The 12,530-nt window shown below is 37.1% G+C and overlaps 2 protein-coding genes across 4 annotated transcripts in view; both read right to left on the bottom strand.

The window, feature by feature from the left end:
• Window positions 1–7,739, bottom strand: part of bcas3 (BCAS3 microtubule associated cell migration factor) — a 196,549-nt gene extending 188,810 nt beyond the window's left edge. For all 3 annotated transcript variants that reach the window (XM_056757181.1, XM_056757183.1, XM_056757184.1), the window contains exons 1-6: window positions 7,668–7,739; window positions 6,889–6,977; window positions 6,674–6,728; window positions 6,405–6,480; window positions 5,717–5,823; window positions 1,349–1,430 (exon numbers count right to left, since the gene is read on the bottom strand). In XM_056757181.1, the coding sequence (XP_056613159.1) occupies window positions 1,349–1,430; window positions 5,717–5,823; window positions 6,405–6,480; window positions 6,674–6,728; window positions 6,889–6,959 (391 nt within the window). In that variant the 5' untranslated portion in view covers window positions 6,960–6,977; window positions 7,668–7,739. The remainder of the gene's footprint in view (window positions 1–1,348; window positions 1,431–5,716; window positions 5,824–6,404; window positions 6,481–6,673; window positions 6,729–6,888; window positions 6,978–7,667) is intronic.
• An 870-nt stretch (window positions 7,740–8,609) lies between these two features.
• On the bottom strand, window positions 8,610–12,525 carry ppm1da (protein phosphatase, Mg2+/Mn2+ dependent, 1Da). The gene is made up of 6 exons (XM_056756739.1): window positions 12,400–12,525; window positions 11,684–11,912; window positions 11,266–11,390; window positions 10,160–10,341; window positions 9,831–10,055; window positions 8,610–9,639 (listed from the first exon to the last, which is right to left on the bottom strand). Exons 2-6 carry the CDS (start codon window positions 11,830–11,832, stop codon window positions 9,235–9,237), a joined length of 1,086 nt encoding a protein of 361 aa, XP_056612717.1. The 5' UTR covers window positions 11,833–11,912; window positions 12,400–12,525; the 3' UTR covers window positions 8,610–9,234.
• Window positions 12,526–12,530: the final 5 nt, after the last annotated feature.

Below are 12,530 nucleotides of genomic sequence, written 5' to 3'. Positions count from 1 at the left end.
TGAGCATTGTAGGAGATCCCGCTCTGTCAACATATATTTCAATACGGGGGTGGACGCTTAGGCCTGACAAGCTGAAAATGAAGATGTCACTGGAATGTGGAAGTTGTAATAATGATTCACAGCAGCAGTTGTACATACAGTATTGGAAACAAAACCATGTAAAAAATCTGAAATGAACTGCAGGTCTGTTCTAATGCTGAACAACGCAAATAATAAACAGTCTAACTACATTATTATGCACGTAAATACGTTTTTTTTTTTACTTTTTAAAGGAGTAAACATTCCCAATCTCTTTTTTTTTGATGACACAAGCATGTCAATTGTCTTTATAATAGATATTTGGTAATACACCTAATGATTAAACAATTTTCCCATCATTTGTTCCATATGATTGACATGTTTGTTCCATGGCTGCCAGTTCTACCGTTTATGCAACATCAAATAGACTTTGGCGTTTTTATGCTGTTTGGGACTAAAATATGTTAAATTAAATAAAACATTTCTAACACCGTGTCTAAACCACACACGACCAACACGACACGACTAATCTCATCCATGATAAAAGTTTGTGTTTACATAATACAGTATATGTCTGGGTATTGTGCGTATTCATTTTGTATTTATAAAAACATTAACATACACGTATATATTTAAGAAATAATTAAAAACTAATTAACATTTATATATAATAAGAATTATTGGAAAATATAAATAAATACATCTAAATATTTCATTAAAAAAAATGGAATGCATGTGTATGCTTTTGTGTTTATAAATACAAATTTAATATGCACAGTACACAGACATATGTTATGTAAACACAAACTTATTCTGGATTCTTTGACTGCCCTAGTTCTCAACTTTCTTTTTTCATTTGTCATGCAACTGTCCGTTGTAGACACGGTGTAACGTATAAACAGTCGCAGAAAAAAATGAAGAGACCATTTCAAAGACAACTAACAATTATTCTCCCAAATTTAAAACTAAAATGTTATTCCCATTTATTTGCAAAAAAATGGAAAATTCAGTAAGCTCATATTCACTTTTAAGCAATACAACAGTAATATTTGTGCATGTATTTAGTAAAAGTTGAAAATAAAGTTTTTTTTGTGAAAACCTTGTATCATAGTTTTCATGCGTATTGCCACGATGTCAGTCTTTCAAATTGCTGTTGGATGACTGAGGTTTTATTTTGTTCAAATTCAAAAGACACCAGCCTGGAACGACCAAGATCTATCTAGAAATAATAATAGTCTTTGCTTTTTCAGCGACTGTATATATAGTGACTCTGTGGAAGCATACAGATAAAGAGGGAAAGGTTACTTTATTTAGGGTCACTGATACTTACTTATATGAGGGGCGGGTAGAATCCTAGCTGTCCTTACAGGTCCGTGCCGCACTGAGAACAGCTCCTGTGCCTCACCATTAATCTGCATTGAGCAAAAACAAACAGGCTTGTTTAAGACAGCTGACAGTGAAGTGGGTCACAGTTCAAGAAACACAACAGCTGATGGCGGGTATGAGATTCAAAACCAGATGTGCGAGTGATTATGCATAAAACTTGCAGGTGTCTATGGCAAGTGACATCTTTTATTCGTAAGGCATACATAGGTACACTGGACTGTGAATCACACAATGGTCTGTTTGGTCTGCAGTGGGTGTGATGTGGTTTGATAATGAGTCACCCAACAACTAAAAGATAAACATCAGACATCTGTGGACAAACCAAAGTGAGCCACTTAAAAAAAACACAACACAGCCATGTTATGTTATGGGAGTCTAGGATATGAGCAGACAGGAAAAAAGACTAAAGCCACAAAACGAATTAACTAAAACGTTACCCATGCTGTTTAAAGCTGAAGTGTGTAATTTAGTTCATTATTTGGTTTACTTTCCCCTTATCCTAGCTTAATATACAGATTAGCATGTCAATTGTAGGTTTATTTCCACAAAACATTGTGTAAACATGGTGGCATTGAAATAATATTGCTGTTTGCTTGAAAACCCCAACCAACCCGACATAGCAATGTTACCTCAACCAATTGCAGGAATTTGAGGCGTCCTCAACCAATGACAGACTGGGAAAACAATTCTGTGGTGATGTTAGCAGCAGCACAACAAATTACATGTTTTAAGCCTTTTTGCAGGATAGATGACTTTATGAAAGTCTCTGGTTTTGGGTAGTGCTAGTAGACATTTTTATACACATACACATGCACTGTGACTGTAAGCTGGACAAATAAGAAATGCTGATAAACTTTTTGTCATTTGGGGGCAAAAACGTGGTCGGGGAAGTGAAAAAACAATGGGATGCAAACAAAGAAAGATTTGTTCACACTGTAGGACAAATAATCAATGCCAAATGGGAGAAACTGACAGAGGCGAAGACGGAGGTTGGCTTAGTCCAACAACTAGACCGCAACACAAAAGTTACCCTGCACCCCATAAACGCACCCTCACAACAGCCTGTCCGTGACAACTGTTCAACTCCAATATCCAGTAACCAGAATGACCAGCTTCATTTGATTGAGATGCAAATTTTACAAATCAAATTAGTCTTCTCAATAACGTCATGTCATTCTTAAGCTGATGGAAACCCAGAGATCTCTGAAACCAAAGCTGGAAGTGGCAAATCGCATTACGCTTGCCGTAATATTTCGATTGCCGCCCAAATCCTACCGTCCATTATTCTAGTTTTTGTTTAAAGAATTAAGCCCCAGGTGATTTTGACTAAGTGTTTTGTACTCTACGTGTGTTAAATTACAGAAAATGTCCTTTATCAAGTTACTAGCCGTAATCCATGTGTTTTAAGCAGATAAGCCCACAGAGGATGATCACTCTTTTGGACAATTAGTAGCTTTTCCAAAACGAAGGATCAGAGTCGTGTTTTTATTAAAAGCGTTCAGACTTTGTAGCTGCCAAGTGGGAGATTAATACGGCATTTACAAAACGGTTCATTTGAGGTGAGATAATGGGAGAAAAGAAAAGAGCGAGAGAGAGGAAATGCACGCAGGCCACCTTGTAGAGTAAGGCCGCACAACAAAATCCCCAGCTGGTAAATGGGGCAGAAGAATAATGGAATTTAGCGGATTTTGAGGTTTATATTAATGCGAGCATCATTGTGCATTGACTGTTCATCCTTGCTTTACACGGCTTTACTGGTGGCATCCATCACCAACCACTGAGCTATTACATTACTACTTATCACAGCAATATGCAAAATTGAGGCTTTGTTGTTTTTTCCCCCAGTTTCTAATTTCATTCTCATGGATATGATGTAGGCTGGCCAGAAAATGATTCTCAGTGAATCTCTGCGTGTGTTCTTAGACAGCAAAGAACACAAAGTATAATTATCAAAGGACAATGCCCTCTCCATATCATATTGGCAGATACAGATTTGTGAATGATCTGTTTGGTTCTTGATATAATAGAGATAATAAGACGGATGTATTATAACAGAAACCATCCTCTGATCTGATTCATAAAAAAACTATTTAGCCTATTTAAAATCTGTAAAAAACGAGACAGTGAAGAACAACAATTCGGACATACTGTATTAGAGACATAACAATAATAATTACTTTTATTCAAGGAGTCTTTCTACCACCCAAAGCGCAAATGATATAATAAATAAATACAGTAAGAACAACAATGCAATTAAAAGGAAAACAAAATAATACAAAAATTAAGCTCTATTAAATGTATAGACTGTTTCATCGGACACATGCACCTGATCGAAGAACTTCCGGCCTGAGTTTGTTTATTGGTCCGGCAATATTTTACTTTATTTTATATATATAAATATTAAATATATTTTATTGGATTGTTGAATTGTATTATGTGTTCATTTTATTGAATAAACAAATTGATAAATCGTGGTTTAACTTTTTCCCATTAAAGGTTTGCATAGTAACGTTTTTTCTACCGGTAACCCAAAATAATATTAGCTAGACATACTTTTACCTTGCTATCTAATGTGATTTTCTAATTTTATTTACTTTTGCTTGTTATCAAAAATAATCTACGCAGACTAATCTTTGCAGATGTGTACCGGAAGTTAAAGGGGAGATGCAACATTGTATGCCATTGGTTAGGCAAATTTGTCCATGTCGGGCCACTAGGAAGGCTACAGAAAGAAAACTCCACAGAGCCACTACGTTTACACACCTCACCTTTAAGTATGGCAAATCCAACCAGACAAAACCCATCCTCACAGTTCCTCACCTAATGGGCTGCTTTATTAATAACAGCAGAGTAGACACCTCCAGTGCTCTCTCTGTCATCCCTCCCCTCCAACACCACTTCAATTAGCCCCATCTAATCTGTCTGCTATCTGCTGCCAGCCAGCAACACCTCTGGAAAAGATTCTGGTCTACTGAGAAGTACATGCATAGGAACAAGGACACTGTCTTCCTCCTACCTTCAATTACACTCAGGGTGTTGGCTAAGCAACTGTCACAAACACTTTTCAGTCAACTCATAGCCAGACACTGTGACGCTTTCAACACATTAAAAAAAGTGAGAGATTTATTTATCCACAAACTGTAATGAGAATCAACAGCCAAAATCATGATGTCATTACAATGTTAAGCAACCCTTTCGAGGAGATAACTGTCAGCACATTCATCATTTCTTTAACATTATGTTAAACAATCAATCTATACCAAATGGGTCAGGGTCAGACATCTTAAAGAATCTGATCCAAAAACGTTATCTATGTTTCTTCATGGAGTCTGTGAAAACCTAAATTGTAAAAAATATTTAGTTCGCACTCTTTGGTCTTCACATTATTTGACTCAATTGTCAAAAAGTCTCTATTGAAAAACAAGATCATGCCTTTGTCTATGGTGACACCAAGTGGTGAAAGAGGATTAAAGCATTACACAGCAGCCAAACAATAAAAACAAGTCTGCAATAATTGTAACTCATCTGGCCGAGCATGTCACTAGCACAGACAAGGTCATGAATTTGATTCCCAGGGAAAGCACATGCACTCACAAAGTATATAGCTTGAATGTACTGTAAGTTGCAATAGAAATAAAGTCTGCCAAATGCAGTAATATATCTAAATCTAGACCAGGACTGGAGCTAAAGTATGCAATAAGGAAGAAACAACACGGGTCTTTGAAGAATGTCATCCTCTAAACAGCAAAACAATTGAGCAGATAGTAAGTCACTTCAGCCAAGTGAGTTATTTTTAATACAGACAAAACATCAAATTGATGGACAACAACCATGTATAACTTCCTTGTATGAAAATGACAAGCATTCATTTACAGAAAAGACATAAGGCAATCTAGAAAGGCTAAAAGTGAAATACCCAAGCAACATCCTTTGGCCACTATAACCAGTATTAAAACCCAGGCACACTGTGTGAAATGTTGTGTCCCATAATAAATGTGATAGTTCGCAATACTAACCTTAAAGGGATGGTTCGCCCAAAACTGAAAATTCTGTCATTATTTACTCACCCGACTTTGTGTCCAGCAGAACAAAGAAATTTATAAAGATTTGGAACAACTTGAGTGTAAGTAACTGTAGCCAGAATTTTCAATTTTGCATTCACTGTCCCTTTAATAATCTAATTTGACATGGCAGTGATAAACTGGACATCTCAGAAGCCCACCAGGCAATTACTGTAATACTAACACAATCATACAGAAAGACTAACACAGAAATACACAAAGGCTCAAGCACAGTCCGACAGAGAACTTGCCGATATGCTCCAGATCTGCATTCCATCGGTGTAGCCAATCATCAGACAAAGAGGTGGGTCACTGCTGCTGCCGTGCATCTCCTGAAACTCTGGTAAGCGGGCCACATCTGTACACATGGCAAGGCACAACAAGACAAATAACTTAGTTAATATGCAAATGAGTAATTACATTTTATTACATTAAAAATAAGTGTGGGAATTTTTGTGTGTGAAAGACTTTGCTAGAGCTTCAAACGTCTGACATCCGATCAACGATTACGACCACATTTAAGATTTGTGTTACAGTACATCCCATCTCACTGCCGTTTCTGCTTGTAGCACCGGACTTTATTGATTGAGTGATTCTTGAATGTGTGTTTTTGTAATGCTCCTCCATGTCTAATAAATGATAAAGCTTTGTATATGGCCACTGGGAGCAACTCCCTCGCCCTGTTTCTTTCCATATATACACAACACACAATAACTTTTACGCAAGTGACTATAATGTTTCACAGCAGACCTATAAGCCAGCTTCATCAGTCATTTATATCATAGTGAATATGACTCTCTGTATCTATACAAAGAACCACGTTATACCCCATAAGTGCACTTAAAAACTTTTATCAAGGCCTAAAAACACAAACTTGGTTTGCCTCAGAAGAAGGAATGCGACATCAAACAAAACATTATCCAGATGAGTTAAACCTACCATTGATGTCTGCTTTTTCAAAACGGACCCACACTATCTTTTCTTTTTCGTCATTTGGAGGTGTCCCAGTGTATGCCTATAATTTCAACAAAAGAGACAGAAACAAGTATTTTTAAAGACCAAAACTTATATTTCTCTTTCTTTCACTACCAATCAATTATACATTTAAAGTGTATCTTCAAACTTGCTTTGATTATTTTGTTTACCTTACCAACATAAAAACGAATGAATTTAGCAACAGTGAGATAATAAATACACATATAGTTTACCTGAGGGACTACATCCTGCAAGAACGTGACAACACTTTCCATGTAAGACTGCTCCCTGCAAAACAGAAGAATTGTTTCATAACACTTGATCAACACTTATCAAATGTTCACTCCTTTTCTTAATTATCACTGATGTCTTTATTTGGGATTTGTTTTACAGTTTCAAATATAAATGTCATTAAGCTATAGTAACAAGAAATGACTCAAGCTCTTACGTTGCTGCCTGTGCTCGAACCACAACCCCACCAGCACAGCGGCTTGGTCTGCGCGGGGAGTCGGACGCCATTGCCAACCACTCAGTGTCCTGCATTAAATCAAAAGCAGATGATGATTTTTACATGATCATTACACAACACTTGACAGCTTTGAAAAGATGTCTCATCTAGAAAGTGCTGGTTAGTTTGGAGCATTCTGACCTATGTAATAACCTTAACAGACCAGCTGACATGTCATCAGTTCACAAAACTACTTAATGTAAGTTACACATGAACTGCCTACAGCTTGCCTGGTTCAGTTCAATTTGCAGCATAAACACATTCCTATTAATTATTGATCCTGTAAACGATCTATACAAGACAACATAAACATCTGAGAAAACAAAACACTTATAATCATAAACCCACTCGTAACCAGACTTGTTAACTGTAGTACTACGTATGTAAATGGTTCCTCTACCACCTAAACAATGTCACTATTCATTCAATTTGATATATTTTAAAATACATTGCCAACATTGTAAAAAAAGAGTTATTCTCGCTTTTGAGAGAAGATTGGCTGTTTCAATCCCCTATAAACATTTCAACCTAATAACTATTTGCACAGTCTGTCTGTCGGTTAGCTTAGCCAGTAACGTTACCGCTATCTGCCACCATAACGCTTCAAAGAAAACAACCCCAGCAGTGACAGAAACATACACGACTGCTCGAGAAAAGTGTGAACACAATTTGACACAAAGATACAGTTGATTTTTTCACAAAGTGACATTGGTACGAACCCAAGGCTTTGAGTTTTTAATTGCGGATCAACGAAGGTCCTCACAGAATGCCACAGTACACTGCGACGCTGGACATGCAGCGGAAACAACAGACGCTTTGGCCAATCAGAGAATAGCATTTAGAACAACTCGCCAATAGAATTACGCAAAAGGCGGGTACTTGGAAAACACACGACCAATTAGAGCTGAAGAAAGCTGTTTGGGTTTTAGTTGTCACTGAAACGAAATTGGCGTGTCGTTTAAAAGGAAAGCTACGGCGTGGTGGAGGATCATATACGCAATAATTACTTTGCTGACGCTCATTTGAGCACATCCATGTGCGGACAATTGGATCGTTAGCGACAACAGCCTGGGAAACATGCCTGTCACGTCACGCTGATGTGTTTGTTTACATCGAAGTATCACGTGATCCCCAGCCGAGCCAGTTCGTTCAGCATCGTCTTTTTTCGGAAAAGGCCACCGATTGGACAGCTAGATTCGAGGCAAAACGTCAAGTATAATGTAAGATAACCATATAGTTTGTAAACGTGTTTTGATTGTTCATTTTTACATTGTACAATATAATAACATTTATGAGACTGTACGATTTACGATAATTTAGACATGAAGCCACACAAAAGAAAAACATGTTTCAACTGTTAATATTTTGAAGACATATATAAAAGGCATAATTCTATGACAAACTTGTCATTTATATTTATATAGTTTTTTGTTTTATCTACTTTTACTTTAAAACTTGACTCCAGGATAACTGGAAGGCTGCATCACCCCCCCATGGATCCCTGAACAAGATACTACACTCATTTGGCAAGACGTGTAGTAGTCAGTTTAGGCATTATAAAAAGTCCAAATATAATCAATAAACACCATACCATATAACTGTTACATGAAAAACATTTTTAGGTTTGACCCATCAACTAGAAAATGTGTAACACTGAAACATCATTGTAAAAGCCGTTTTTAATTGACCTGTTTACGCATAGCAGCACCTTTAGTTCTCCCATCAAGGAAAAACATTAATATGTTAATGAAAACATTAAAACAACAGTCTAAAAAATTCATTAAATCATGCGTAACATCAACATAGGGTTAAGATTTGACACCAGTGAACACTACAAATGATGTACCATTAAACAACATACAAAAATACGTATACTGTTGCTTTAAGTGAAATCCTTTTAGACAAACAACCTTTAAAACAGGAGACGTGTAAGCTGCAGGCAAAGATCTTCTCAGAAGATATGGTTTCTTTCCCCCATCTATTGTTTTTCATTTCTTTTTCCACAGTGCCCCACAAATACACAGGTCTACAGAGACAGCACCAATGCAACTCAAAGTGCAAAATCCCCAAAGTTGGCCCAACAAAAGCATTTAAAACTGGAAACAGTAATTTCACTTAAATGTGAACACTCAATGGAGGAAACACTTAAACTCCTTTAAAAATAAAAACAGAATGGAAGTGAGTGATTTTTTTTACATTGTTACTTGCTTCAGGTTTTGGTTTCTCAGTAGCTTATATAAACTTCAACATAAATGTACAGCTTGCATCATAATAAAAACACCAATGTCAGCAAACACATACAGTAGTCTTGCCGTGCTGCTGAAACAGAGCTTGAACGTTTTCAGACTGTTTCTGACCCTTGTCACTGCTCCTCGACGAGGGCTGCTGGCTCTGTTTTTGTGGGGATATACATGAGGACTCTTTATGAGGGGACTGTGGTGAACTACAGCGGAGTTTCTTCACCGCAGGTGTGGAGGAATCATCTAGCACCCGTTTCCCTGCAGGCACCTGGTCGCAATTGATCTCATTCTCCAAAGAGATATTATGAAGGTCTGTGCAAGGCAGGTCCTCAGAGTTTGTAAGGCTTTTGGGTGATGAATCAAGAATTCCACAACTGCTCGAGTCACAGCTGCCGTTTTGCTCCTCTGGAACAGGCTGTACTTCACTAGCAGGTGCATCTTGAGGTGAAACCTAAATTAAAAGAAACTATATGTGAACTTTGAGAGTGATGTTTTTTAAACTGATTTCAAATAAAATATTAACAGTTTTGTTAAAGTATTCAGACCTAAATGCATTTAAACTGTGCAGTTAAGCAAACCATCAAATTTGACTTTTTAGGAATTGTATTAAAAGAGCAACAGAACATCTGTTGCTATCCTAACCTGAGTGTGCAAAGAGCTTGATTGAGGAAGAGAACCATACTTTGGTCCCTGTAGATTATACACAACCTCATATTCTGGAAAGATTTCTGAAGATGGCTGGTATGGCTCGAAACTGACAACTATGGCACTGGTGTTATCAGCACGGAGCATGCGTTGACGCCATCTCAGCAAGGCATGGTTCACCAGCAAAATTGCATTAGAAACATATTCTTCTGGGTTATTTTCCTGTGGGAATTAAATGCAAGCAACTTTATTGAAACCAACTGTGACCTCTCCTTAAAAAATATATATATATATATATATATATACTCTAGTCACATTCTTCATACCGTGGCCTTGTCATTCTCCTGACAGATAGACACAGCCTCCTGTGGTGATACCATGTTCCATAAACCATCACTGCCCAAGATGACATAACGGTGCTTCTTTAAATCCAGCTTGATAACAGCAGTATCAGGTTCAGGTGAAACGACAAACTCTCCACTGTAAAAGTCGTAACTCCACAGATCACCTGAGGAAACATAGGTGTTCTTTAAATATATATGTGAATAATATAAATATGTGATCGTCTATTCCTACCGTGTTGTCCTATTGAATAAAATTGTAAATGCAGTTGTATCCAAATTGATTTTAATAAACAAGCACTGGACATATTTAGTAAGTTGGATGCCATTGTATGTTCTTTTAAATATTAAGCCATCATTTATAAATGCTTGATTGTTCAATAGCAAACCTAATTGTTTTTCTTCGATTGTGGGGTGTTATTGTAGCCCACTGGCAGCTAGAGTTGCTATAAATGAAAGCATCTGGCAAATAAGCAAACTCAAATGTAATCTACAATAGGGCTGCAAAAACGCTTAACTCGACAAATCGCATTCAAAATAATGTTTTTTTTTCACCTAATATGTGTGTACAATTATGTATATACAGTATACAAATGAATGTATAATTTTAGAATAAGCATATATATTTATATAGTAAATAAATATGTATTATTGTTTATAAATAAAAATGTATATACATATGTAAATATTAGGAAATATATACATCCATGTGTGTACTTAATACACAGTACAAACACATATATTATGTAAACAGAAACTTTTTTTTGCATAAGTTTAGTCGGGAGACTCGGGACTAAGCATTTACGGCACTAATCAACAACCTCCTTGAACTCTGAGTAACATTAAACCAGAGAGTGCTGCAGTGTCACGCTTTGTTAACTGTTGCTACAAAACAGTTTATCATAGGGGTATGATGCAAGTTTGGCTAACCTTAAGTCGTGCTCACATTATCTTCAGAGCTAGAAAGAAACATTCTCAAAACAAAAGCTAATCTATTCATTTGTATGCATTTCTTTCACAGCAATTAAACAGTAGCTATTTATATTTTCTTTGTGCACATTGCAGTATATTTCTATTATATTGTCCCTTACCGAGAGCTCTAGCCACAGCGAGAAAAGGGATTTGGTCAATGACAGTGCTCCTCCTTACTGGTCCATTGTGGGTGAGTCTTGGTCGTTTCCACACCACCCTATTGACTCCAGACTTTTTAATTACACTAAAAAAAAGATTAGACAATGATCAGAGCTTATCATAGCCTTATTAAAACTCATGTTGGAATGCTGTTTGTTATAGATTTTCAACTGATAAAACACACACAAAAAAACCTTCCCAGCTATTAATTATGTAAATGAAGACAAATGCCTGTGTGTTTGGTTATGCTGTCCTACTTATGCTTATGCTTATGGTGCAAAACAAAAACCAGTCTGGCCACTAAATGTGTTTATCTGTGAGGTGTCTCCAGTGTGTTCAGACTAGCTGTGTGTGTTTTACACTGTTGAAACAACTCACCTGCCACCCAGACCCTCAATTCTTTCTCTTTCCTTCGGGAGGTCGGGTTTGTGGTCCTGCGTCACTTCAACAGCTTGTATGAATTCATCAGAGGGGTGATCCTGCACCCCCAACACCACACCAGAGTCCCCAACATGAGCCACATACATACGGTCCCGTCGTATCACAACAATACTGGCAGTAGTGCCTGAGGTGCTGGGAAGCCCTGTGGCGGTCTTTGGCCATTCCGCTGCATGTATCAGAAAGCAGATTAGGTAGTTTTTAAAACACATCTGTGATAAGTTACCGTTTTAAGAACAAGAATCAATGACAGACACAGTATATACTTCTGCTGAAAAATATAGAACCTAATGGTTATCACTATGAGCCATCAACTGTTTAACATTTTAAAATGTAATGTACTGTATATGGGATATAATGGTGTTCTGTTGGTTTACATCTGGCAGTTAAAATAGCACCAATGGAAACCAACACATTATCAGTCCAGTCTTATAATAAAAAATGTAATACTTTATGATTTTGTCATGGTTTTTAGGTTTCTATTTGCGCTCTCTCTCTCACACTTAATTCAGTTTTTGGGGGTGAGCTCTTGATTTGCATAACATTACTCCAAGTTTGTAACAGCTGAGCGTGGCCTGCGCATGCACAACTTCGCTTTTGTTGGCGGGATGCATCTAATGTCTTTAACCACATGAGTGCTCATTCAAAAACATCACCTGTGCTGACTGCCTTTCAGATCCGTTATTAAAGACTAGGTTTTCCTCTAAAATATCGCACCGTTAAACTGCTCTAACCCGAGCCATCGGTTCGGCTTGCTTTTCTATAAACAATGAAAAAACACCATTAA

This window comes from Triplophysa dalaica, chromosome 9, assembly GCF_015846415.1.
Source record: "Triplophysa dalaica isolate WHDGS20190420 chromosome 9, ASM1584641v1, whole genome shotgun sequence".
In the NCBI taxonomy this organism is placed as follows: Eukaryota; Metazoa; Chordata; class Actinopteri; order Cypriniformes; family Nemacheilidae; genus Triplophysa; species Triplophysa dalaica.
Note: the sequence above shows the minus strand (reverse complement) of the source record. Positions and strands in the feature narration are given on the sequence as shown.